The 25,520-nt window shown below is 41.4% G+C and overlaps 1 protein-coding gene across 2 annotated transcripts in view; it reads left to right on the forward strand.

Moving 5' to 3' along the window:
* RPRD1A (regulation of nuclear pre-mRNA domain containing 1A) overlaps positions 1-25,520 on the forward strand; it is a 313,839-nt gene that overhangs the window by 251,714 nt on the left and 36,605 nt on the right. The window contains exon 7 of one of the 2 annotated variants that reach the window (XM_029589844.1): positions 20,289-20,793. The exons of the other annotated variant lie outside the window; for it this stretch is intronic. Coding sequence (XP_029445704.1) covers positions 20,289-20,336 — 48 coding nt within the window. The 3' untranslated portion in view covers positions 20,337-20,793. Of the gene's footprint in view, positions 1-20,288; positions 20,794-25,520 lie in introns of those variants that run through there. 2 annotated transcript variants of the gene reach the window in all.

The raw sequence follows: 25,520 nt of genomic DNA on the forward strand, positions 1-25,520 counted from the left end.
CCGGGAGGGGCATTTGAACTTTCAGAGTGGAGGCATTTGCCCAATTTCGCACACAGATGGTTCTCAGGGAGGCGTTGAATGGCTTGTATATCAGTGCGATGAGTCTCGAGGTCTTTGGAAAAGACAAGGATATCATCCAGGTAAGCCACGACTTTGGTGTACAATAGATCTCTAAAACGTTTGTTCATCATTCGTTGGAATATTGCGGGCGCATTACAGAGGCCAAAAGACATCAGCAAGTATTCGTAGTGTCCGTCCCGGGTATTAAAGGTGGTTTTCCAAATGTCATCAGGATGTGAAGATGGATGCACCTTGGAGGCGATCAAACAGTTCGGAAATTAACGGTAAGGGATATTTATCCATAAGGGTAATGGCGTTTAGGCCATGGTAGTCAATACACGGTCTAAGTGACCCGTCTTTCTTGGTCACAAAAAATAATCCTGCCCCAGCAAGCAAAGTAGAGGGGCGGATAAATCCTTTTGCAAGATTTTCTTGGATATATTCCATCATAGCATTTGTCTCAGGAAGAGACGGGGTTGGTGCGTCCTCGAGGAGGCGTGGTCCCTGGATGGAGATCGATTGGAAGAGGCGGAAGAAGATCGGCTTTTTGCTTGGAGAACACGTCCTCAAAGGCTGCATAGGGTGCAGGAATGCAAGAGGACGTAGTAGCCAGAGGAACCACGGATGGAGATATCACTTTCTGGAGACAGGACTGGTGGTAGGCAGGACCCCACTCCACCAGTTGCAGCAAACCCCAGTTGAATTGGGGAGAGTGCTTCTGTAGCCAAGGGAGCCCAAGAACTACTGGATGGATTTCTCCAACACTAAGAATTCGATTTCCTCAGTATGTAAAGCACCAGTGTGTAGCTGGACAGGTTCCGTAGTCAAGGAAATTCGGCCGGGTAATGGCTCTCCGTAGATAGAAGAAATGCATAGGGAGGTTTCAATCGAGCAGGTTTTTATACCAAAGAACTGAACTAGGTCTTTGAGAATAAAATTACCTCCTGCTCCGGAATCCACCACAGTAAGAAATGAAAAGGACTGAGAATCCCAGATCAGGGTAATAGATACAGATAACTGAGAGGCCGGGGAAGTTGCGTCCAACTTCAGGACCCCTACTGAACTTGGGCCGGGAAGTTTCTCGGAATGATGGGGCAAGTCTGTAGATGGTGGTCAGGTGCTCCACAATACAGACACAGACCAGTTTGTCTCCGCTGGAGGCGCTCTTCTGGTGTCAGCTGCCCACAACCCAACTGTATAGGCTCTCCGTCTTAGTAACCATAGTGTCTCTGCTAGAAGCAGGGTTGGTAATAGGAGGTGAATGGGAGTGAGCCCTCGAAGGCTTCTTGGGCATCCGACCCTCCCAGTGACGCTCTTGGAGACTGTGATCGATCAGGTCTATAAGGTCCTCAAGAGAGGAAGGGAGCTCCCATGCAGCCAACTCATCCTTCAGCTCCGGGGAGAGTCCGTCCAAGTAGATAGCTCAGAGGTAGTCTTTCTGCCAGGCGAGCTCAGTAGCCAAAGTCCGAAACTCGATGGTATAGTCGAAGAGACTTCTTTAACCAGGATCATCAAAAGTCCGTCTGAACACAGCCACAAACTGAGTCAGTTCTTTTAACAAGGAATCAGAGCACTCCCACATGGGGGAAGCCCAAACCAGTGCCTTATCCTCAAGGCAGGATAAGATGAAGGTGCCCCAAGAATTAAGGCTGGAAACAAATCTCAAAGATTTTAGAAAATTGTTGAAGACATGGCTTTGTAACCAAACTTTTAAAGAGAGCATAGACCAGCAATATTGATGTCTTGTAGGTACTAAATGGTTCCATCCCCGTCTTTTAAACAATTTCAATCATGCTAATTATTACTGTTACTATTGCGATTTTTAGTTAATTTTAGACAACTTGTTTTACCCTATTTTAAATATAGAATGAGGTCAATACTACTACTGATTTTTATTTTAACTATAGATTGATTTGTATTGTATTGAATGTTTTCGATATTTATTTTCTTGTTTGTGATGCAAAAGATGTAAACCAATGTGATGGTCTTGGTTCCAAACACCAGAATAGAAAATTTTATAAATAAACAAATAAATAAATTCATCCTGGAAGACAGAAGGCTGCAGAGCAAATTGCATGTAATACTGGTTAATACACTCTCTGCAAAGCCTGGAGTCACCATTGAAGCGCTGGGGCGCTGGAAGGGCCAACAAGGCTCGAGGCATCGATGGAGATGGCTATGGATGAGGAGGAGCCGGATTCGAAACTGGATTATTAATGAGGGCATCAAGCTGGGCGTGAAGATGATCTATGGAGGAGGCCAGTGCCTCGAGAAATTGCTGCTGTTCTTATACCTTGGATGTCAGGCCTGGAGGGCACGCAGCTCCACCGAGTTCATGGCCTTTGCAACCTGTTGCGTCAGAGGTGGACACTTGGGCCAAGGTGGGGGTTGATGCAACCCATAGGTAGGAACCTACAGGTCCCCACCATCGGCAGGTGGAGTGGGCTGATAGGCAGAGGCCACTGGAGCTTCACCTATACCAGCCCTCATTCCCTGTGGGTTGAGCCCTTGGATGCCGGGGCTGGCAGGACTTAGGTGGGCCTCGAGGTTGGTTAGCAAGAGTAGTTGGTTCAGCCCAGAGACAGCAGACGATAGGTGGCGTAATCCTACTCTGGACTGGGTAAGGTACTGGAATTCGGGCTCCAATGGAACTGAGGTTGGCTGAGGGCGCTCGAGCAAAGGTAGGCTGGAGCCTAATAAACCCACGTCCAGGGAGTAGGCTAGGAACGGCGTCAATGATAGGCTTGGATCAGGGATGGCGGCAAAGCGGCGGTCGTGGCAAGCAATGCTGAGATCAGATCATGGAGAAGTCAATAGCGAGAGTCAATCAAGCACTGATCAAGGTTTGGAGATAGGCAGCATAGTCAGATGTAGCAAAGGTCTGGGTCTGGAGATAGGCAGTAACATAGTCAGGCGTAGCAGAGGTCTGGGTCTGGAGATAGGCAGAAGCATGGTCAGGCATAGCAAAGTCGATATCCGTGCAGTCAATCCAAAACATAGACAAGACAGGAACGAGGAGAACAGGAACCAGGAACAATGAGGGTCAGGAACAAAGCGTAAAGACGATTCTCTATCAGCGAGTACTCCAGTAGCGAGGTGACCTGTTGCAAAGGCAATGCTATGGGGCGAGGCCTGAGCTTAAATACACTGAAGAGTTTGACATCATCTGGGGCCATGGCCAGGTTCCCGCTGCGGGACCTTCAAAAGGATCAGTGAAGCACGCTAACTTGCTCAGTCAGATAGCAGATGAATATAGACCCCCAAAGTGCAGATGTACTATCTTCTGGATTTATTGATTATTTATTTATTTATTTATTTTTATATATCAACATTCGAACTAGTATATCACATCGGTTTACAAAGAATAAATCAAGATTGTTTACAGCAAATAAACATGATTGATAACAAAGGCATCATACCAGAGAATCTTAGGAAAGTACATTGAAATAACATAGGTGGTGATGTGTGTAGGGAAGGAATCATTTGGTGTGATAAACTTTTTGATTTGAGTATACTTGGGTGGAAGAGAGGATAACATATTAACCAACATAATAAACAGGAGATATTTAAGTTAGAACTGGCCACGTGGTATCTAATTCGTCAGTATGGGCAAAGGCGAGTGTAACATATCTTTACAGGATGCACTAGCGGGTAAGGTTGTTTCAGAGTGAAGGGAATGGTGGTTGTATTAGGCTTTTCGGAAAAGCCATGTTTTTAGTTTTTTCTTGAAAGTTTGAGACAAGGGTTCCATTCTTAGCTCGGCTGGTAGATTGTTCCATAGGATGGGTCCCGCTAAGGATAGGGCACGTTCCCGGGTTGTGTTCAAGGGTGCTGCTTTTGGGGAGAGGGTTGGGAGACAACCGATATTTGATGACCGAAGGCTTCTTTGAGGCATCTGAAAATGCAGGGTGGGACTGAACCAGTCTATGTTCTAGTTGTACAGCGCTTTGTGAATGGGAGTCAAGGCTTTAATAACATAAGAACATAAGAAAATGCCATACTGGGTCAGGCCAAGGGTCCATCAAGCCCAGCATCCTGTTTCCAACAGTGGCCAATCCAGGCCATAAGAACCTGGCAAGTACCCAAAAAAAGTCTATTCCATGTTACCATTGCTAATGGCAGTGGCTATTCTCTAAGTAAAGCTTTGTATTGGATTTGGTGTAGGATTGATAGCCAATGTAATTTTTTGAGTATTGGGGTTATAAGATCTGACCTTTTACTGTTAGTGATCATTCTTGCAGCTGTATTTTGTAGTAGTTGCATTGGCCGCCAGGTGGATGCTGGGAGGCCTAGGAGGATGGCATTGCAGTAGTCTAGTTTTGAGCAGAGAATTGCCTGGTATACGATGCGGAAATCAGTTTGGATCTGTGTGGGAACAGTTTTGCAATCAGGGTTGAGTGGTGTAGATTTGTTGCTTATGTATAGTATTTCCGTTTTATTATGGTTTAGCGAGAGGGACATTTGTTTTAATTGTTTTATTTCTGTTAAGTGGGTATTCCAGAGTATTAACGTATTTTCAAGAGTGTCTTTTATTGGGAGCAGAATTTGTACGTCATCAGCATAGACATAGTGAGAGAGGCCTAGTATGGTCAGAAGATTACAGAGGGGTAGCATATATATATGTTGAAGAGCATAGATGATAACGATGAGCCTTGTGGGACGCTGGATTGCAGGGGTATTTGTTTAGATTCTGATTGGTCAATTTAGACTTTATAAGATCTGTTTGACAGATAAGATTTGAACCAGCTAAGAGTGATGTCACTTAGTCCTATTTCATTTAGTCTGTTAAGTAAACTTTTATGATTGATGGTGTCGAACACTGCAGAGATGTTTAGTAGTATTAGTAGGTAGGAATGACCCATGTCAAGGCCTCTGAGAATGGTATCGGAGAGGGAGACTAATAGTGTTTCGGTGTTGAAGAATTTCCTAAATCCACATTGTGCTGGGAGTAGTATATTATGGTTTTCCAGGTGTTCGGATAGTTGTCTATTGACCACGTTTTCTATGATTTTGGCTAAGAATGGGAGGTTAGAAAATATTGAAACTGGACTCATCTAGTTGAGGTTTTTTGAGGCTTGGTTTGACTGTAGCGCACTTCAGCTTTTCTGGGAAGATACCTTGGTCTAAGGAAAGATTCACTATGTTGGCTATGGGTCTGGCAATGATGGAGGTTTGTTTCAATATTTTGATTGGAATGGAGTCAAGGGGATGTGAGGCGGGATTCATTTTTCGAATGATTACTTCAATCTCAGTAGAGGCCACATTTTCAAAGTGGGACCATTTGAGATTCAGATTGCTTGGTAGTTGTGTGGTTTCGTTGATTGAAGATATATTCATTGTGTTTAGGTATGATATTTTGTCACTAAAATATTTTGCGAATTCTTTGCATCTATTTGCTTGGTTGTTGTGAGGTGGTGAATTGAGAGTGAGCTGTGTGAGGTCCTTGACGTAGGCAAAAAGGACTTTTGGATTGAATTTGTAATTGTGTATTTTTTTTGCATAAAATTCTCGTTTTGCCTTGTCTATGTCAGTTCTGTAGGTATAAAGGATGATTCTGTGAAGTTGGAGGAGATCCAAGATGGCTGCACGTTGAATGCAGGAGCGGGGTGGATTTCTAAGTACTGCGGCTAAAAATCTATTTTTTACTTAATATTGATTTATGCCTTCGAAGCGGAAGGGGAAGATAAGGGTTTATCCCTCTACCCCCCCACCAGCGTTAGCTATGCAGCAAGAAATCACCCGATACCTTAATTCACCAGGAATCCCTCCAGGAGTCGAGGATACCTTGGTGCAGGGGCTAGAGAGAGAAGCCTCTGCGCCGGAGGAGATATCGCTGAGTCCGGATCTTAGACCAGCCCCGATGCGATCCTCAGTGCCTGTGTTGCAACACGAATTGCTCTGCGAGGGAACACCTTCCGGGTCAGTGGCAGTGAGTAATGCGATCCCCGCTACCATACAGGATTCGACATCTATGGCGGAGGACCCGGCTGTGCAGACCAGCGTGGAGCCAGCGGTCGCTGGCGTGGGAGAAGGGGCGACTGGGGTAAGTGACTTTGGAGGCGACCTGCAGCTAACACTGGGAACTACCCCAGAAATTAATCCCCTAATGATCCCCGACAGGCCTGAGGTCGTCTCAAACGCTGCGATATGGGACTTGCTGGTGGGGGTGGCAACTTCATTGAATACTCTGAGTAAGAAAGTTGAACTTTTAGCCTTACAAAATAATCAAAGTTCTACGGAGACACATAGGAAAGTTGAAAGTATTTCCAATAAAGTTTCATCATTGGAAGTAAAAGAACGTGAAAATGATAAATTTAAAGCTGCTGTAGCAAAGAACAATGAATTTCTGACCAGAAGAGTGGAAACTCTCGAAAATGCCTCCCGCTCCTTAAATATCAGGATCCTAAATTTTCCCAGAATATTGGGTGAAACTCCCCATCTTTCCTTCAAAAGATTTCTTCGAGAGATCCTATGTTTCTCAGAAGAAAATTTACCCTCAATTAATAAATGTTATTTCTTGCCAAGGACGGTAACATAGAAACATATAGAAACATAGAAACATAGAAATGACGGCAGAAGAAGACCAAATGGCCCATCTAGTCTGCCCAGCAAGCTTCACACATATTTTCTCTCATACTTATCTGTTTCTCTTAGCTCTTGGTTCTATTTCCCTTCCACCCCCACCTTTAATGTAGAGAGCAGTGATGGAGCTGCATCCAAGTGAAATATCTAGCTTGATTCGTTAGGGGTAGTAGCCGCCGCAATAAGCAAGCTGCACCCATGCTTATTTGTTTTACCCAGACTATGTTATTAGCCCTTATTGGTTGTTTTTCTTCTCCCCTGCCGTTGAAGCAGGGAGCTATGCTGGATATGTGTGACGTATAAGTCTTCTCCCATGCCGTTGAAGCAGAGAGCCATGCTGGATGTGCATCGAAAGTGAAGTATCAGGCACATTTGGTTTGGGGTAGTAACCGCCGTAACAAGCCAGCTACTCCCCGCTTTGTGAGTGCGAACCCTCTTTTCTTCTCCCCTGCCGTTGAAGCAGAGAGCTCTGCTGGATGTGTGAAGTATCAGTTTTTCTTCTCCCCTGCTGTTGAATCAGAGAACTTTGCTGTATATGCATTGAAAGTGAAGTATCAGGCTTATTTGATTTGGGGTAGTAACCGCCGTAACAAGCCAGCTACTCCCCTCTTTGTGAGTGTGAATCCTTTTTTCCACATTTCCTCTTGCTGTTGAAGCTTAGAGCGATGTTGGAGTCACCGTAAGCCTGTGTATGTTTATTTAATAAGGGTATTGACTCCAGGCAGTAGCCATCATTCTGGCGAGTCACCCACTCTTCATTGGCAGCCTCTTGACTTTATGGATCCACAGTGTTTATCCCACGCCCCTTTGAAGTCCTTCACAGTTCTGGTCTTCACCACATCCTCCGGAAGGGCATTCCAGGCATCCACCACCCTCTCCGTGAAGAAATACTTCCTGACATTGGTTCTGAATCTTCCTCCCTGGAGCTTCAAATCGTGACCCCTGGTTCTGCTGATTTTTTTCCTTCGGAAAAGGTTTGTCGTTGTCTTTTGATCATTAACACCTTTCAAGTATCTGAAAGTCTGTATCATATCACCTCTGCTCCTCCTTTCCTCCAGGGTGTACATATTTAGATTCTTCAATCTCTCCTCGTACGTCATCCGATGAAGATCCTCCACCTTCCTGGTCGCCCTTCTCTGTACCGCCTCCATCTTGTCTTTGTCTTTTTGAAGGTACGGTCTCCAGAACTGAACACAGTACTCCAGGTGAGGCCTCACCAAGGACCTGTACAAGGGAATAATCACTTCCCTTTTCTTACTCGATATTCCTCTCTCTATGCAGCCCAGCATTCTACTGGCTTTAGCTATCGCCTTGTCGCATTGTTTCGCCGACTTCAGATCATTAGACACCATCACCCCAAGGTCCCTCTCCTGCTCCGTGCACATCAGCCTTTCCCCCCCCATCGAATACAGTTCATTTGGATTTCCACTCCCCATATGCATGACTTTGCACTTCTTGGCATTGAATCTCAGCTGCCATATCTTCGACCACTCTTCCAGTTTCCTTAGATCCCGTCTCATTCTCTCCACTCCTTCCGGCGTGTCCACTCTGTTGCAGATCTTAGTGTCATCCGCAAAAAGACAAACCTTACCTTCTATCCCGTCCGCAATGTCGCTCACAAAGATATTGAACAGGACCGGTCCCAACACCGATCCTTGCGGTACACCACTTAAAACCGCTCTCTCTTCAGAGAAGGTTCCATTTACCATCACACGTTGTCTTCTGCCCGTCAACCAATTTGCAATCCAGGTCACCACCTCGGCACTCACTCCCAAGCTTCTCGTTTTATTCACCAGTCTCCTGTGCGGAACCGTATCAAAAGCTTTGCTGAAATCCAAGTATATGATATCGAGTGCTCTTCCTCTATCCAATTCCTTGGTTACCCAGTCAAAAAAGTCAATCAGATTTGTCTGACAGGATCTTCCTCTGGTGAATCCATGCTGCCTCTGGTCCATCAATTCTCTGGACTGTAGATAGTTCACTATTCTCTCTTTCAACAGTGACTCCATTACTTTTCCCACCACTGAAGTGAGGCTAACTGGTCTGTAGTTACCAGCCTCCTCTCTGTTCCCACTCTTGTGAAGAGGGACCACCACTGCTCTTCTCCAATCACTCAGCACCACTCCCGTTTCTAGGGATCTATTGAACAGGTCGCACAGCGGTCCCGCCAGCACATCTCTGAGCTCCCTCAGTATCCTTGGATGAATCCCATCAGGCCCCATGGCTTTGTCCACTTTCAGATTCTTTAGCTCTTCCCATACATTATCTACTGTAAATGGATTTTCCTCTGTTCCGCTTCCCTCCAGTTTCTTGTTGTGTAGAGATGGTCCTTCTCCAGGGTCTTCTTTAGTGAACACAGAGCTGAAGTATTAATAGTATTAATAGTATTAATAGAATAAATCTTCAAGAAAACTTAACAGAAATTTTGGAAAACTCATCTTTTGAGGTTTTACAGAGCAACTCTACTGGTTTCCCTAATTTCAATGGCAGATGTACAAGCCATTATGAAAAATTATTTTAGGAAATTTCCAACTTCCTTTCTAAATGAAAATATAAAAATTTTCCCAGATCTTTCCTCTTATACCCAAGAACGCCGTAGAGCTTTTTTAGCCCTACGACAAGAAGTAATTTCCTTAGGTTATACTTTCATGTTAAAATTCCCTTGTAAATGTCGGGTAAAAAGGGGGTCTGAAATATACATCTTTTTTACTGTGGATCAACTGAAATCCTTTATTCAATCAAAAACTCCCACCACTTCATCTCCCATAAATATAGAATAAAATGTTCCTGGTTTTGTGTACCTTTGTTGGTAAATTAATTTCCATAAAGTGAATACCTCTCTCAGTATATTTCTGGATCGTCTGAATTAAACTATATTGATTTATGGATGTAAAGTGAAGTCTAAATAATATATATATATATATATATATATATATATATATATATATATATATACAAATGTGGTTAGATATTAATTTCAATGCAAGTTTTATTTTCATGACTTCTCTTTTGGATTTCTGTAATTGCAAATATTACTTTTGTAATTTGAAAAAAATTGACAAATAAAGATTTAAAAAAAAAAAAAAAAAGGATGATTCTGTATCTGTCTTTGAGGTAGGGAGTAGGGTTTCATCTCCATTTTTTTTCTGCTGTTCTTAGTATATGTTTAATCTTTTTTAACTCTGGGGTGTACCAGGGGGCTTTATGTTTTGTGGAGGTTAGATATTTTTTTTTGCTGAGTGGGCATATATTTCTTGCTGTCTCTGAGGTGATGGTGATCCAGGTATTTATAGCTGCATTTATGTCAACTTTGTTTAGGGATTGTAGTGCGTCAGGTAAGGCTTCAGTTATTTCGTCAATGGAGCATGGTTTGTTGAATTCAATCTGTTTGTTGGGATAGTTTGCGTTCATGTAGCTGTTGTCCAGATATAGTTTGATTTTTATTAGTTTGTGGTCTGACCATGGTATTGAGGTGGCTGTGGGTGGTTTATTATCGGAGATTTTCTCATTAATAAACATTAAGTCGAGGGTATGGCCTGATCTTTGGGTGGGAGTCTTTATTATTTAATAAAGCCGTGAGAGCAACAGTACACAATAAGCAACCAAATGTCCGATCTTGTAAATATTTATTATGTAGAAACCAATATATGCAAATGAGCCTGACTCCAGCCGAGTTTCGCCGTCTTTCAATAGGGCTGCATCAGGGGTATTTGCATGTATAAGTACTATGTCTTCATCAAAGTGTTGTATATATGGGCTATGGGCAATGCAAGATTTCTCCAATCTATGCAGTGCAAAGCACATCAATTTCACCAGAAATAAACTCCGGATCTCAACAGTGTAAAAATCGCTGCTTTGAAAGTGATCACAGCGATTTTTACACTGTTGAGATCGGACATTTGGTTGCTTATTGTGTACTGTTGCTCTCAAGTCTTTATTATTTGTCTGAATCCAATCGCGGTCATGGTGTCCAGTAGGAGTTCACTGGTGGGTGAGAGGGGAGTTTTATCAAGGTGCAGGTTGAAGTCACCAGGATGATGGTAGGGGAGCTCATGTTTACATTGTTGGTGATGGTTTCAATTAGAGGAGACATGTTGTGTTCCAGGTGTCCTGGAGGGGCGTATATTAGTAGTAGCTGTAATTTCTTTGACTTGAAAAATTCTATTTCAAGGGGCGGTGGAACATTGATGGTGTGCATTTTAAATTTAAAATTTTTTAGGGCTAGGAATAGAAGGCCACCACCTTTTTTGTTAGGCCTTGGAATGGAGTAAATGTCATAGAGTGTTTTAGGTAGTTGATTTGTTAAAGCGACGTCCGAGCTTTTGAGCCAGGATTCTGTTATGCAGCATTTTTTGGGTCTGGTGTCTAACAGGAGGTTGCGCAGTATGGGGTAGATTTTTTAAAAAAGCGCGATCGCGTACTTTTGTTGGCGCACCAGGCGCCAACAAAAGTACACACTGGATTTTATAAGATACGCGCGTAGCTGCGCGTATCTTATAAAATCCTGGATCGGCCCGCACAAGGCTGCCGATTTTGGGCAGCCGGCGCGTGCCAAGCCGCACAGCCTGCCTCTGTTCCCTCCGAGGCCGCTCCGAAATCGGAGCGGCCTCTGAGGGAACTTTCTTTCGCCTTCCCCTCCCTTCCCCTACCTAACCCACCCCCCCAGCCCTATCTAAACCCCCCCCCTACCTTTATCCATGGATTTACGCCTCCCGGAGGGAGATGTAAATCCACGCGCGCCAGCGGGCTGCTGGCACGCCGAGACCCGACCCGGGAGCGGTTCCGGAGGGCGCGGCCATGCCCCCGGAACGCCCCGGGCCGAAACCACGCCCCCGGGCCTGCCCCCGGGCCCGCCGCGTCCCGCCCCCAAAACGCTGCGTGGTTCGTCCCCGCCCCCGACACGCCCCCTAAAAAAAAACCCCGGGACTTACGCGCATCCCGGGGCTCTGTGTGCGCCGGCGGCCTATGCAAAATAGGCGCGCTGCGCACAAGGGCCCTGCTCGCGTAAATCCAGGCGGATTTACGCGAGCAGGGCTTTTAAAATCCGCCCGTATGGGAATTTTGTTTGCTACAGGTTGGGCATTAAGTAAGATTAATGTCAACACAGTGAGAGCTGTCATGTGGGCATTGGGATTATTAGGTATTGAGGTGAGAGTCCGTGGTCTGCTTTGGCTTTTGGATACCCTTTTGTTTTTATTATTTCTGCTACGAGTTAGGATAGGGATTTCATAATATGGATCCATTCTGAGGGGTTATGAGGCTTTGTGAGAGCAGGAGTTCTTAAAAATCTTCTATGTTCAGATTGGGGCAGGCTGGACGATGGACAGTGGAGATGATGAATTTGGGGGATTGGAAGGATGTTCAGCTGGAGATGAAGGAGGGGGAAAAACTAAGGGACAAAACCAAGGGGCAGGCCCCTTGGTCATGCCCCTTTGGCGAGCGACACCCAGCACGCAGTGCCCATGGCTAGGTGCGAGTGCTTAGGCCTCCTCGGGGTCGATGACGCGGTCACACTGGCGTCAGCATCATCAGCCGAGGGGGAAGGGCACCGCAAGATCCGTCCGCTGTTGCTGTGAGGTGGGGAATCAGCGTTCCGGTGGCGAGGCATCTGGGTGGCTCACCGGTCGCTGGTCCTTCGCTGGGTAGCTCCGTCCAGGTGCTTTAGGCCTCCTCGGGGTCGATGATGCGGTCACGCTGGCATCAGCGTCATCGGCCGAGGGGGGAAGGGCACCGCGAGATCCAGTGTCATCTGGATGTCATCTGTAAACATAACAACAAGTATCAAAACTCTGAATAAAATTGACTAATGGGGCTAAATTGAGAGGGAATAGTAGAGGGGAGAAGACTGACCCCTGTGGTGCTCCACATATCTTCTGTCTCACTGATGAAATTGAAGAACCCCACATAACGTGTTGGATATGATCATTCAAGATTTATAATGGGTTCAAGCTGTTCCAATGAAAATAAACAATCGAAAGGTAACTCATGTCCAATATCAACATCAGTGGATAAGTCTAACATAACTTTTAAAGAATCATTACCCTTATCTGCCTGCATTGGAGACTTTATTGGATAGTATTCAAACAAGGTTTCTGTACAGTGGCCGTTCCAAAAACCAGATTGCACAGGATTCAACCTCTATATCATTGCTACAAACCCTAAACATTGATAGAATATAACCATCTCTACTACCTTACTTTCAAAAGACAGGTTGGATACTGAGCAGTAATTAGATGAGGTTCCACAATGGACAAATGAATGGACATTTCACACCTAATGGAACATGACCCTGGGTGAGACTAGAATTCAAAACGCATACCAAGAAAGGTCATAATGCAAGACCCTCATTCATAAGAAATTTAGCTGAAAATATATCCAACAAACAGAAACTTTCATACCTTGAAATAACAAGCCAAACACGAACACAAAAATCATTGAAATTTCCCCAAGTTCTTCTCCCCCCAGATGATCCAGAGACTCTATATATAACCCCGTATCTTTATCCCCAATTAAAGATTTCTTCATCCAATACATGCCTATCAGCCATTACCAAATCCATTTTAATAGACAATTTTCTCCTCAAAGAAATCTGCAAAATCATCACTAGATAAGGTTTCCGCAAGTAAGGACATTGAGGAAGCTGGACATTGAACACAACCATTCAGTAACTTGAATAACCATCTCAGTTTATTTTCTACCACTGCTACCTCTTAGAAAACTAGCACTTCTTTGCTTCCCTAATTGCTACTTTATTGAACTGTCTCAGTTTTGCAGTGGGCAAAAGCCACGGGTGAGGGATCATTATGCCAATGTCATTCTAATTGACAGTGTTGTTTTGCCAGTAGAAGACCTTTTAGAAGCAAGGGCTTTTCCTAGCAAAAGACCTACAGAAAGTCTTCAAGAGGACCACATTTTCCAAGATATTACTATGAGAACCCTCCCACTTTTCCAGTATCTGATTAGGAGAAGTATTTTCTCAATCAAGGTGCAAAAATATCTGAGATGACTTCAGCCAGGCTAGGAAGATTTTTAAAAATTCCTAGAAAAAGAAATTCTCAAGAGCATTAAGGACCTTTTTAACATGTCCACTAAGTGTAAATAAAATCAAAGAGTGATCTGACCAATACACTGGAACCAGATATAAGGAATTTGGCACTACCAAATCTATCTGTGATCTAAAACTAAATTCAAATTATGGCCACCCTTATGAGTTAGACACTGAACAACTAGAGAAAACCCAGATCATGCAGATAATTAAGGAAATAATTTGCTGCCCCATTTCCAAAGTTCATCCTTTTTTAGTTTTCATTGTTCAGCTTAACCTCACAGGTCAGGCAGTTGGAGATACAGAGATGCAGCCTCCCACAGAGCTTCTTGTTGGAGACAGGGGCCATAAGTGAATGGCAGTTGACTTTCCTCCCTCCCTGGGCCTGAGTGTACTAGCCCCGGTGAATGGGGGCTCTGAATCCAGATCTACCAGAGGGCACAACAGCCCGGACCAACCCAACAGCCATCTTTAAGCCATCAATGAGAAAACTAGAAAAAGCTGGAAGCTTTGTATGTCATATGGGATTTATTTTTCAAAATGTTTATTTACACAGATTTTAACTGCACAGCTTTTAGTTTCAATTTTTATGTTAAAAATATATGTGTTGGAATTTCTGTTAGTGTAGTTTAACAAAAATGGTTTTGAATTAGTTACTTTGAACTGAAATTCACCTATGAAGTTTGTTTTTGTTCTGGGAGAAGGTTCTTTCTTTTTTAAGATTTTATTTTAAAATTAACTATTGGTGCATTTTGAGTACTTGAAACGTTTTGTGTTGATGATTCAGTTGATTATTTTTCTGGGGAGTAATTGATCATTTGTAAAGCAGATATTTATCTTTGTAAGCAAAATATACATTAGAAATCTGACCCTATCAGTATGTTCTTCGTAGAGATTTCTTCCTATTAGGGCAGTTTATATTTTACTGTGTTTTATTTAATATTAATTTAAGAAATGCATAATTATTTTAAAATGATTAGCAAGTTGCACTTTATTTATTGATCTAGCTTAGAAAAATTAATCATGCAAGACCAGAATTGCTGTGATGGATCAGCTCTTCCAGTGAGGCTCAATTTCTCTTGAACTCTAGACATTAAAAGATTGCATAAGCAGTCTCTGCCTTGAACAATTGTGATGGTAATGGCAGCTTTTCCAGTAGGGCCAGTACTGACTTCTTGTTCTATTCCTGAAGAATTACAGCTGTGGGTTGGTTATTTCAGGAGGCCTGTACTCTGGCTCCCAGACATGGAGGATTGCTGTGGCAGAATCCACTCTTTCACAGGGATCAACTGTGTAGGATGAGAATCACCATTTCCCTAAGTAATCTTTCTTTAGCCCAAGGGTGGGCAGCTCTGGTCCTCAAGGTTCCCCTAACCAGTCAATTTTTCAGGAGATCCATAATAAATGAGCAGAAGAGAGATTTGCATACACACTGCCTCAATGCAAATCTATTTCATGCATATTCATTAGGGTTATCAAAAAAATCCAGTAAGGTAGGAGCCCTCAAGGATCAGAGTTGTTCACCCCTAATTTATTTGAAAAGGAGTAGGGAACCGCAACACTCTTCCACATTTCTGTCGTTTGTTGGTAAGAGGTGACGAGACTTAGCATTTCTGTTACCGTTCTCTTTTTAGCCCCACCTGCTCAACAGTATGAGTGAGGAGCCTGAGTGTAGCATGGTGCATAATAGTAGACCTAGTTCAGAAAGCTGTATTTCTTTTAGCATGCTGGTCAAAGTCCTTTCTTTATCTTTGAAGTAAAATAGTTCTTGAGACTAATATATGACCTGATATTTTCCCTGATAGATTACTGTTGATCATTAATATGGTGACCCAAAAGAAACCAATTCTTGTGCTAGCTATAATATATATGATACTATAATGGTGCCATCATATGTAGAGGAAGCACATGTGAAAAATCTTTGTTCATAACTCCACACTCTAATCATAGGCTTAGAAATTGCTATTGTGTAACAATTTATTTTACTTGCAATAAATTTTGGCATGAAAATATAAAAACCTGAAGATTTATCTTAAACTGGCTGGAGTACTTATTCAAGTCTTGTATTGTATTTTGCATCTTATTCATATCCCATCCCAACATGGATCATGTTTCGAAGAAAAACTTTCTGCTTCAGGGAGACACTACATCAGCTATCAGACTGATTGAGTTTGAAACTGGCTGAGTGGGAGGCGATAAAGGATATAGGGTAAATGGAGTTTACTCTGAGGAGAGAGCTGTTACTACTGGTGCGCATTAAGGATCAGTCCTGGGACTGGTTCTTTTCAACGTTTTCATGAATGCTATAGCGAAAGGATTGTCAGGAAAGGTTAGTCTTTTTGCCGATGATACCAAAATCTGCAACAGTGAAGACAGCCAGGAAGGTGTGGAAAACATGTGGCAGGATCTTGCAAAACTCGAGGCTGGCAGCTAAAATGTACTGTTAAAAAATGCAGAGTAATGTATTTAGGTTACAAAATCACCCAAGGAAGAGGTACAGTATTGAAGGTGAAATTCTTCTAAGCACAAAAGAGGAGTAGGATCTGGATGTGATTACATCTGATGATCTTAAGGTGGCCAAACAGGTGGATAAAGCAACAACAAAAACCAGAAAGATGCTTGGCTGCAGAGGGAGAGGAATGATCAGCAGAAAAAGGGAGGTGATATTGCCCCTGTATAGGTCCCTGGTAAAAACTCATAAGAAGTTGCCATACTGGGTCAGATCAAGGGTCCATCAAGCCCAGCATCCTGTTTCCAACAGTGGCCATTCTAGGTTACAAGTACTTGGCAAGTACCCAAAACATTAAGTAGATCCTATGCTACTAATGCCAAAGGCTGTTTCCTAAGTCAACTTGATTAATAGCAGTTAATGGACTTAAGAACATATCCAATCTTTTTTTTAAACCCAGCTACACTATCTGCCCTAACCACATCCTCTGGCAACAAATTCCATAGCTTAATTGTATTTAAAATATTGTTTATTACGTTACTCTCTGCCCTACACACATTGTTAACTGTAAACCGGGTTGATGTGATGCTAGTCATGAAACTCGGTATAACAAAACAAACAAACAAATAAATAAATAAATAAATAAATAAATAAATAAAATACTATAGGAAGATCTAGTGTGGATAACCTTACAATAAAATATCAGATTTAACACTATGTTACGAATTCATTAGCTTTAGGAAGAAGACACAGACACTTTTGTGACGTAGTCAATTAATTTATTAGCAGCATAAGAAAAAACAAGGTTTAATACAGAACAATTATTTCTTTGTTTTTTTACAGTTTTACTTTTGATATAGTTTTACAGCGCAAGCACTGTCATTTAAAAGATAATCAGAACATATAAGCGTTATCTAAACTCAGCTGTACACTTAGAAATTAGGCAATTGCCAAACTAACCAATTTGAAAGGTAATTTAAGCCAATGTTTTCATCCTCCGTAGTACTGCACAAGTCTATGGTCATTCCTGTAACAGGATGCTGTCTCGACAACAAGGTTTAATCCAGTGAAGCCCCTTGTGGTAAATGACAGATAAAACCCAAAAATTCTCACAGACGACACTATGAGGTATGATGGCAGAAAAGGGATACAGCATACTAATTGGCCAAGAGTCTTTCAAGAGGTGGTGGAAGGAACAGCTGCTTCTCAAATTACAGAGCAGACTATACTGAGTACCTGAAACTCAGTTTAGCTTGCAGATTTACTGCAGCAGTTAAAATTCTGTTAACAAAGCTTTCTTGGCAGAGCTTGGGAAATCCATGGAAAAGCCACGGGGAAAGCCTCTAGCAAAGGCTCTTTCAGATAATGTCCCCAGTTTAGATAATATCAGATGTCAAAGTCCATCTGGGTAATTTAGAGTCTCTCTTGAATATTCAGTTCCATAAGGGTCAAATGTTGATTCGGATTGGATATTACCACCTCCTATAGACACAGGATTGGTGTGATACAAATGATTTTATCTAGGTCCCGATGCTTAAGAATATTCTCATACGCTTATTAGAGTCCATTAGCAAAACATGTGTTAGAATAGTACCCATTTCATAGCTGGTTTCAGGCTGGATACAAAGTTTTATCATGGATATGTTCTCAGTTCTTGTCCAAGGTTCTCCTCTCATTTGGGAGGTGATGACAAGATGACAGCTCTCTGATATGAAGAAACAAACAGTCTTTTCTCCTCTGTGTGAAAAGCATTCTCACATATAGTTGCCAAAAACATCATATGGCTGCAAATTCCATGTCTGTATTGCTTTAGGCCTGCACCTTTTACTCAGTCTGTGTGCTGAGCAGTAGGCCTCAAAAGTTCATGATGCACATCCTGTTTAGGGTCACTGGCGTTTACCCTACAATACTGTATGCAGTTCTGGAGACTGCACCTTCAAAAGGATTTAAACCAAGCTGGAGTTGGTCCAGAGGTTGGCTATTAAAATGATTAGTGATCTTTGTTCTAAAGCATATGGGGATAGACTTAAAGATCTAAACATGTACACCCTGGAGAAAAGACAAGATAGGGGAGATATGATAGAGATATTCAAATATCTCAAAGAACTCCATTCACAGGAGGTGAGCCTCTTTCATCAGAAAGGAAGCTCTAGAAAGAGGTGACATGCAATGAGTTTGAAAAAGGGGTAGAATCAGAAGTAATCTTAGGAAATAGTTCCTTACAGAGAGAGTAGTGGATGCATGGAACAGCCTCCTAGTGGAGGTGATGGAGACAGAAAGAGTATTTGACTTCAAGAAAGCATGGGATAAATACAGGGCATTTCTAAAGAAGAAATAGGAATAATAATGTTAAATTAATTGGAAAGATGGACAGACTAGATGGGTCCTATGGTCTTTTTCTGCCATCATGTCTCTATGTTTCTCTAAAGTGTGTTATGACACAGTGCAGTATTGGACTAGAGGTGTTCTTAAACAACTGCACTGCTCTCTTAACCTAATCCTTTTAGATTATTTCTTCCTACCCATGCTGATCAAACTATATGGGCATTGTATCACATATATGACATGGATTGAATTACAGTCAGTATTGTATTGCCAAGTAAAAGTAACATTAGTCCTTGGGTGGCACCTTTGTAAATCACAGATGGAAGAATCACAAAACTCACTGTCCATGTTGTTGATGCCCCAGTTGTCACTGGATAGGCTATATCTGCCCTAACGATTAGATCCTGAATATTACGCCCTATGTATATGCTATTAGGGCTCTCTCAAATAAAATGTCGTAATATAATATATGCCAATATTTGAGAATCACTGCAGCTATAGCTGCTGACTTATGAGAACATCGAAGTACACAGGTCAAATTAATACCACTTTTGGTTGAACATACTGAAGTAATAATTTGTGATTAGCAAATAAGGTCTGCCAAAAAGCTTTCTTTAATACCCTGGTCGAATATCCACATGCTCAAAAGTACTGAGTCAGTAATTAAGCTTGAGTTTTAAAATTGTCAGTTGTAGAACACTAGTCACCTGATTCTTAAGTATTGACCAACAGGAAAATCTTGAATTCAGTTTTTACAGATGGTAATCGTCCTAGTATAACAAGTTATTACAGTCCATACTTTTCTGATATATAGTATTGATTATAGATGGCCCTTCCTTAAGAATCCATATGTCCAAATAGGCGATCAGATGCCGATGGTAAGTCATGGTAAATTTAAGATTTGAATCCAGGAGGTTAAACCAAATCAAAAATGTATTTAATAATTGCTCTGAAGTCCTTCAAACAAAAAATACATCATCTATATATCTGTGCCAATGTGTGACATTTTTAAACCAATTCACTGGATATAATAAAGTTTCCTCAAACCTCGACACATAAGTTAATGATGCTAGGTGCCACAGCAGCCACCATGGCTGTACCATGGACCTGCATATAAAACCGAGTAGAAAAATGAAAACAATTTTTATATAAAGCTATATGTGCTAAATCCTATACCGGGATCTTGCAAGATTGTGATCTCTTCTGTAAAATGCCGTATATTATGCTTAATGCTGTGTCTTGAGGAATGTTTGTATATATCGCCTCAATATCAAGTGTCACCAATAACATGTCCTCCGTGAGATTCAGAATAAAACTGAGGATCCTGAGCATGTGAGATGAATCTTGTATGTATAAATTAATCTTCTTAACAGCTGACTGGAGAAAGACATTAACAAATTTTGATAATGGTTCAAAATTGTACCAAACAATGATACGATTGGTCTATCCAGGGAAGTAATATGGGATTTGTGAATTTTGGGAACTGTGTAAAAAATTGGGGTCTCTACATGTTCAGGAGGCAAAGAACAAATTTCTCTTTGTGTTAAACATGCTTTGAATTGCTTGATAATGCCATCTATTTCTTACCGTATATCTGCTGTGGGATTGCAAGGTAATGCATAATACGAAACGTTTTAAATTGCCAAGAGCTCCTAAACAATATTGTTGGTGGTTTTGTATAACCACTGCCCCTTCTTTGTCTACATAACCACAGGGATCCTGGGAGAAAACCAGTTAGATGTACTGCTTACAACCGAGATGTCTGGAACCGCCAGATTTCTGAGAAATCTGGGAGGCAATAACACACTGTTTACTCTGATGTTTCAGCGAAGGCAGCATGTCCGTGAGCCGATAGTTGGTGTGGTGTCTCCCTGATGCAGAAAGTTTTCCTTCGAAACTGATCCATGTCGGGACAGGATATGAATAAGATGCAAGAAACAGTATAAGACTTGAATAAGTTCTCCAACCAGTTTAAGATAAGTCTTAAGGTTTTTATACTTTGGTGCCAAATTTTATTGCAAGTAAAAATCAGTATAAAAAAATATTCATACACAGTAACGATTTATGGTGCCTATGATTAGAATGTGGAGTTAGGGACAAAGATTTTTCACGTGCACCTCCAAGTATGACAGCATCATTGTATATCTTATAGCCAGCACAAGGATTGGTTTCTTTCGGGTTAATGTAATTCAGTTTCAACCTTTCTGATTATTTGGACTCTATTTTTGGTAATGACAGTATAGACCAGTGGCCAATTCTGCTCTTCAAGAACCACAAACAGGCCTGGTTTTCAGGATTTCCATAACGAATATGCATGAGATAGATTTGCATACAACGGAGGCAGTGTATGCAAATCTATCTCATACATAATCATTGCGAATATACTGAAAACTAGGCCTGTTTGTGGCTCTTGAGCCAGAGTTGGCCACCCCAGATATAAACTGTTGGTTTAAAATTACTACAGCACAACTCAGACATGTCATCATGTAATGTAAAGAGTGCCAATAAACAAATATACTCTTACTGCCTTTTTAAGGATGAGTATCCTAACCATGTGATGTATTAAAAAAAATGTTTTTTTTCATTTTCATGTTTAGTCAGCACTAGTCAGTGATTAATAGAGTAACTTCACAATGAATGATAAACATTGCAAAACCTGAGCTGCACTTAAAACAATAATTAAAATTGGCTAAACTAAGAAGTAAATTTTAACAGCTGCGTGTGGGTGCACATGTGCACGTGTTTGCTGGCACGTGCACGTGTTTGCTGGCGTGTGCACATGGATGTAGCGTTTTTAAAACATACATGCATATATGCGCATTTTAAAATCAGCTATTCATGCGTGCATGTGTGTACAATTTCATATTGTGTAAATACCGCCTTGTGTAACTGGGGGGAGATTTTACTAGACATGCGCCAACACAATTATTTTTCCCAGTTTGCCCCAGTAAAGGAGAGGTCTTCCTCACTCCCCTAGCTAACTCACCTCCCTTTTACCCTATTAACCCCGAACCTTAAAACCCTGTTGACTACCATATTTTTCTTTATTTTACAACTTACAAGCTGTCTATAATGGAAGTAAAGTTATGCGCTTGTGCACATAATGACTTATGCGCAGACTTCATGGTGCAGTTCCGGCCCGCCCAGGCTATGTCCACGCTTTGCCCCTTTTTGCAGAAAAAAATTTTTTGCGCGTAATGGGAGATGTGCGCATTGTCACAGCCTTTTAAAATTTGCATCTCCTGATTTTGGTACATATAACGTTTTTAAAATCGACAAATAAGGTAGCAAATATATCCTATTAGCAGTTAATATTTCCTCAGTGGTTTCAAAATTAGGTTTTGTTAATAACATAGGAAATTAGATAAATTGAACTAATAATGTGATATTTTTAGATTTTGTATTGTTTTAAAGCAGGAAAAGTAGTGCTTTACCCACTGAAATTGCCCTTAAGAAAACTGTGCAATCAATACACACATACTTTTACATGCATTGGGGAGAGACATTCCAGGAACAGGAATCTGGGCAGGAGTGGGACCTACACACATACTTTTACATGCATTGGGGAGAGACATTCCAGGAACAGGGGTCTGGGCAGGAGTGGGACCTATACACATACTTTTGAAAACATATGTATATAAATTCCACCAGGGAAACTACCCACACACATTAGCAGTTGTAAATGTCTGTGGGTATTTTTTCTGGGATAATTTTCAAAGTGAAAGTATGCGTATAGGGCCGGATTTTAAAAGGCTTACGTGCGCCAGGCCTATAGCCCTGGGACGCGTCTAAGTCCGGGGGGCTTGCAAAAAGGGGCAGAGCAGAGGCAGGGCGGGGCGGGACCAGAGGCCTCCAGCACAGCGGCCATTGGCGCTGTGTCGAAGCATTGCATGCCGGCAGGCTGCCGGCGTGCACAACTTGCGCCTGCCCAGAGGCAGGTACAAAAGGTAAAATAAAAATTTTTGGGGGGGGTTTAGAGTAGGGCTAGGGGGGAAAGGTTAGGGGAAAGGGTGTGAAGGTCAGGTTAGGGGGAAGGGAACGGGGGAAGGCAGCGCAGCTCGGCGCGCGCAAGGTGCACAATTGTGCACTTCTTGCACGCACCGACCCCTGATTTTATAACTTGCACGCGCCTGCGCGCGCAAGTTATAAAATCGGATTGCCAAGTAGCACGCGCACATGTACGCTGCGCATGCTCCTTTTTAAATCTACCCCATATTTTTTGCTTTGAAAATGTAAAAAGTCTTGGGGTGAAAAGCATTCACAAACTTTACACTGACTGAAAATTATTCTCTTAATATCAAGGCTTTGTCAAACTGATCTGTTAGATCTTTAAATTGGTAATGACATGTTTCTTTTAGAAGTGCAGCTTATTCATGAAACTGGGAATGTAGTATAGTGGTTAGAGTACAGAAGTTTTACACATGAAGACAACAGTTTCATCCGTCTCTTACAGCAGGGCTTCTTAGCCAGTTCTGGTGATCCCACAGCCAGTCCTGGTGTTCAGGATATTCACAATGAATATGGATGAGATAAATTTGTGTACACTGGGTCTCCAATTATATATGTTTATTTTGTGTATATTCATTAAGAATATCCTGAAAACTCAATTGACTTTGCGTCGCTAGGACAGGTGTGAGAAGCCCTCTTTTGTGGTGTGACCTTTAGTAATTCATTCAGCCATCATATACTGAGACAGGGAAGATAACTTTCAAACAAATGTGCACAGCAGCATATACACACATATATGGCCATGAACAAATATACGCAAGTATTTTATAACCCTTGCATATGATTTACACATTTTTAATAAAATTTTCATATCGCTATCCTGCAACATACGAGTATATGTAGGCTTATGTGCAAATACATGCAATGCATTGAACCCATGTACTTTTCTACCCATTTTAAAATATATGTGCATATATTTTATGCATGAAAATAAAGTAGGACATACTCACTTAAGACAGCCAATTTTAAAACATAAGCATGTAAACGAAATTTACCAATTAGACAATCAGTTCACTCAATCCTTCTCCAGGTCATCGAGACCTTTCTGGTTTTTCAGCCTGAAACTCCTCCAGCCCCTGCAGTTCACCCAGACTTCCCACCCAGTCAGTACTGCACAACAAACATTTTTAGTATTACTTATACTAGACAATTAGCAGGTGTAAAAATATGCGAGTAAGTTGGCATATGTACATGTGTGTTTTTTAAAATATCAACTTATCCACATGTTGGCCCCTCCCCAGAACACTCCTAGACCGCCCCCTTTTTTACATGCATATATGAGTTCACAAAAATGAAAATACATGCATATTTTCAACTTTATGAAATATGAGAGTAGATGCTTCTTAAATTTGTATATGCTAATTTTTATGCGCACAAAGTTTTGAAAATTCACCCCTAAGGTTATAAGTTATTTGGATCAAGGAGTTTGTAACCAAGTAACTTATTGTTTGCAATAATGATGCTAAATAAATATATATTGCTATGTAGCAAAGTGACCCCATTTTCTCCCTTGTTTATATGTGCAGGACCAGGCTAGAGACCTGGTCTACCTTAAATCCTACAGAGGGAGGAGAGCTTTGTGGGTGGGACCCTGTGGGACAGAAGAGAGGCCTGAAAGCAGGACCAGCTGGGGAGCATAAGAGTGTAAGCCCAGCTAGGTTCAGGAGGCCCCCGTGACTTCAGGAGAGGCAGCTCCTGTAAATCTGTCCTAAGCAAACCAGAGGAAAGGAGTGTGCACTGTCCAGAGGGGGAAGGCAGTCTACAGCCCTGTATGTGTAATTGAATATTGCTAAGGTAGGCAGTTGTAGTGGGTTGTGAGAATGGTAGTTTTTGCCTTGTAGTCTGGATCATAAAAACATACTAACACTGATTACAGCTTATGTGAAAATATTTATTTATTTATTTTTCTATACCGATGTTCGATTTTACATATCACATCCGTTTACATTCAACCAAAAACTGCAGGAAATCGGGCATTTTCTTTTATTTTTATTCTTCTATTTTACAGTGGTCATGCCCAGAAATAATATCTTACATTGAAAATATGAAAAACTACATTACATCATACAACATACAACACAGATTTATAAAAGCAAATACTTGGTTTACTAAATACTGTAAAATATGGTAAAAATCAGCAAAGACAAATAGTATTACAACAAATATCAGTAAACACAAACAGCATTACAATTATAAAAGAAGATAAAGATTTATATAAATATACTTACCTCAGTCTACCTATTGTGAGTCAACATATCTGAAAACGAGAGATGTACAGGCCTGGAGAAACCATGGGATGGCTAATGACACTCTTCCTCTGGCAATCTGAACAACACTGTTAATAACAATTAACTTTAAACTTTCCTTTCTGGTTCTAGTTTAGGTTTCCTAAGACAAAAAATAAACACCGCCAGACCTGTTCTAGAGATCAAATATCCAAGACACCTAAAAACAGAACCGTGCTCAAAATCAACCAAAAGCACTTTTATTTCTAAATGGACGCCACCATGAAAATATAGCATAGAAAAAAATGTATTTATATTGTTCAGCCAACCTATAACATCACCCTTCTGCAACTTCCTATTTATAATAAACCCCAATCTAAAAGGTACCAGACCCACACAATTATCCACACAAAGAGAAAAAGAAAAAACACATAAACAAGAAAAAGACAAAGGAATGAAACTAATTAGAGAAAAAAATTACAAAAATAACATCCTAAATCACTGTTGTTAGCTGTAAATTGCCCTTTGAAAATGACTCACAACACAAGTATATAAAAGGTGTATAATCTCATCAGCCCAATCATATGTACAGTCTTTTTGTAGATATTGTAGATATTTCAAACAAAGTGAAAAGGATTAATGCATCAATAAAATTTCTCAAGATGCTCCACCGTCATCAGTCCAGATTGAGAAATAAATCCATATGTAGCAGGAAAAATCTGGCTTGTAGTCTGTCCAAAGTCTTTTTTAATCATTCATTGCCACTAGCATTATACTGCCTTGAATCACAAAAGGAACATTTCTCATAGATTCAGAAAAACCGGGA

Source organism: Rhinatrema bivittatum, chromosome 2 (assembly GCF_901001135.1).
Source record: "Rhinatrema bivittatum chromosome 2, aRhiBiv1.1, whole genome shotgun sequence".
Taxonomy (NCBI): domain Eukaryota; kingdom Metazoa; phylum Chordata; class Amphibia; order Gymnophiona; family Rhinatrematidae; genus Rhinatrema; species Rhinatrema bivittatum.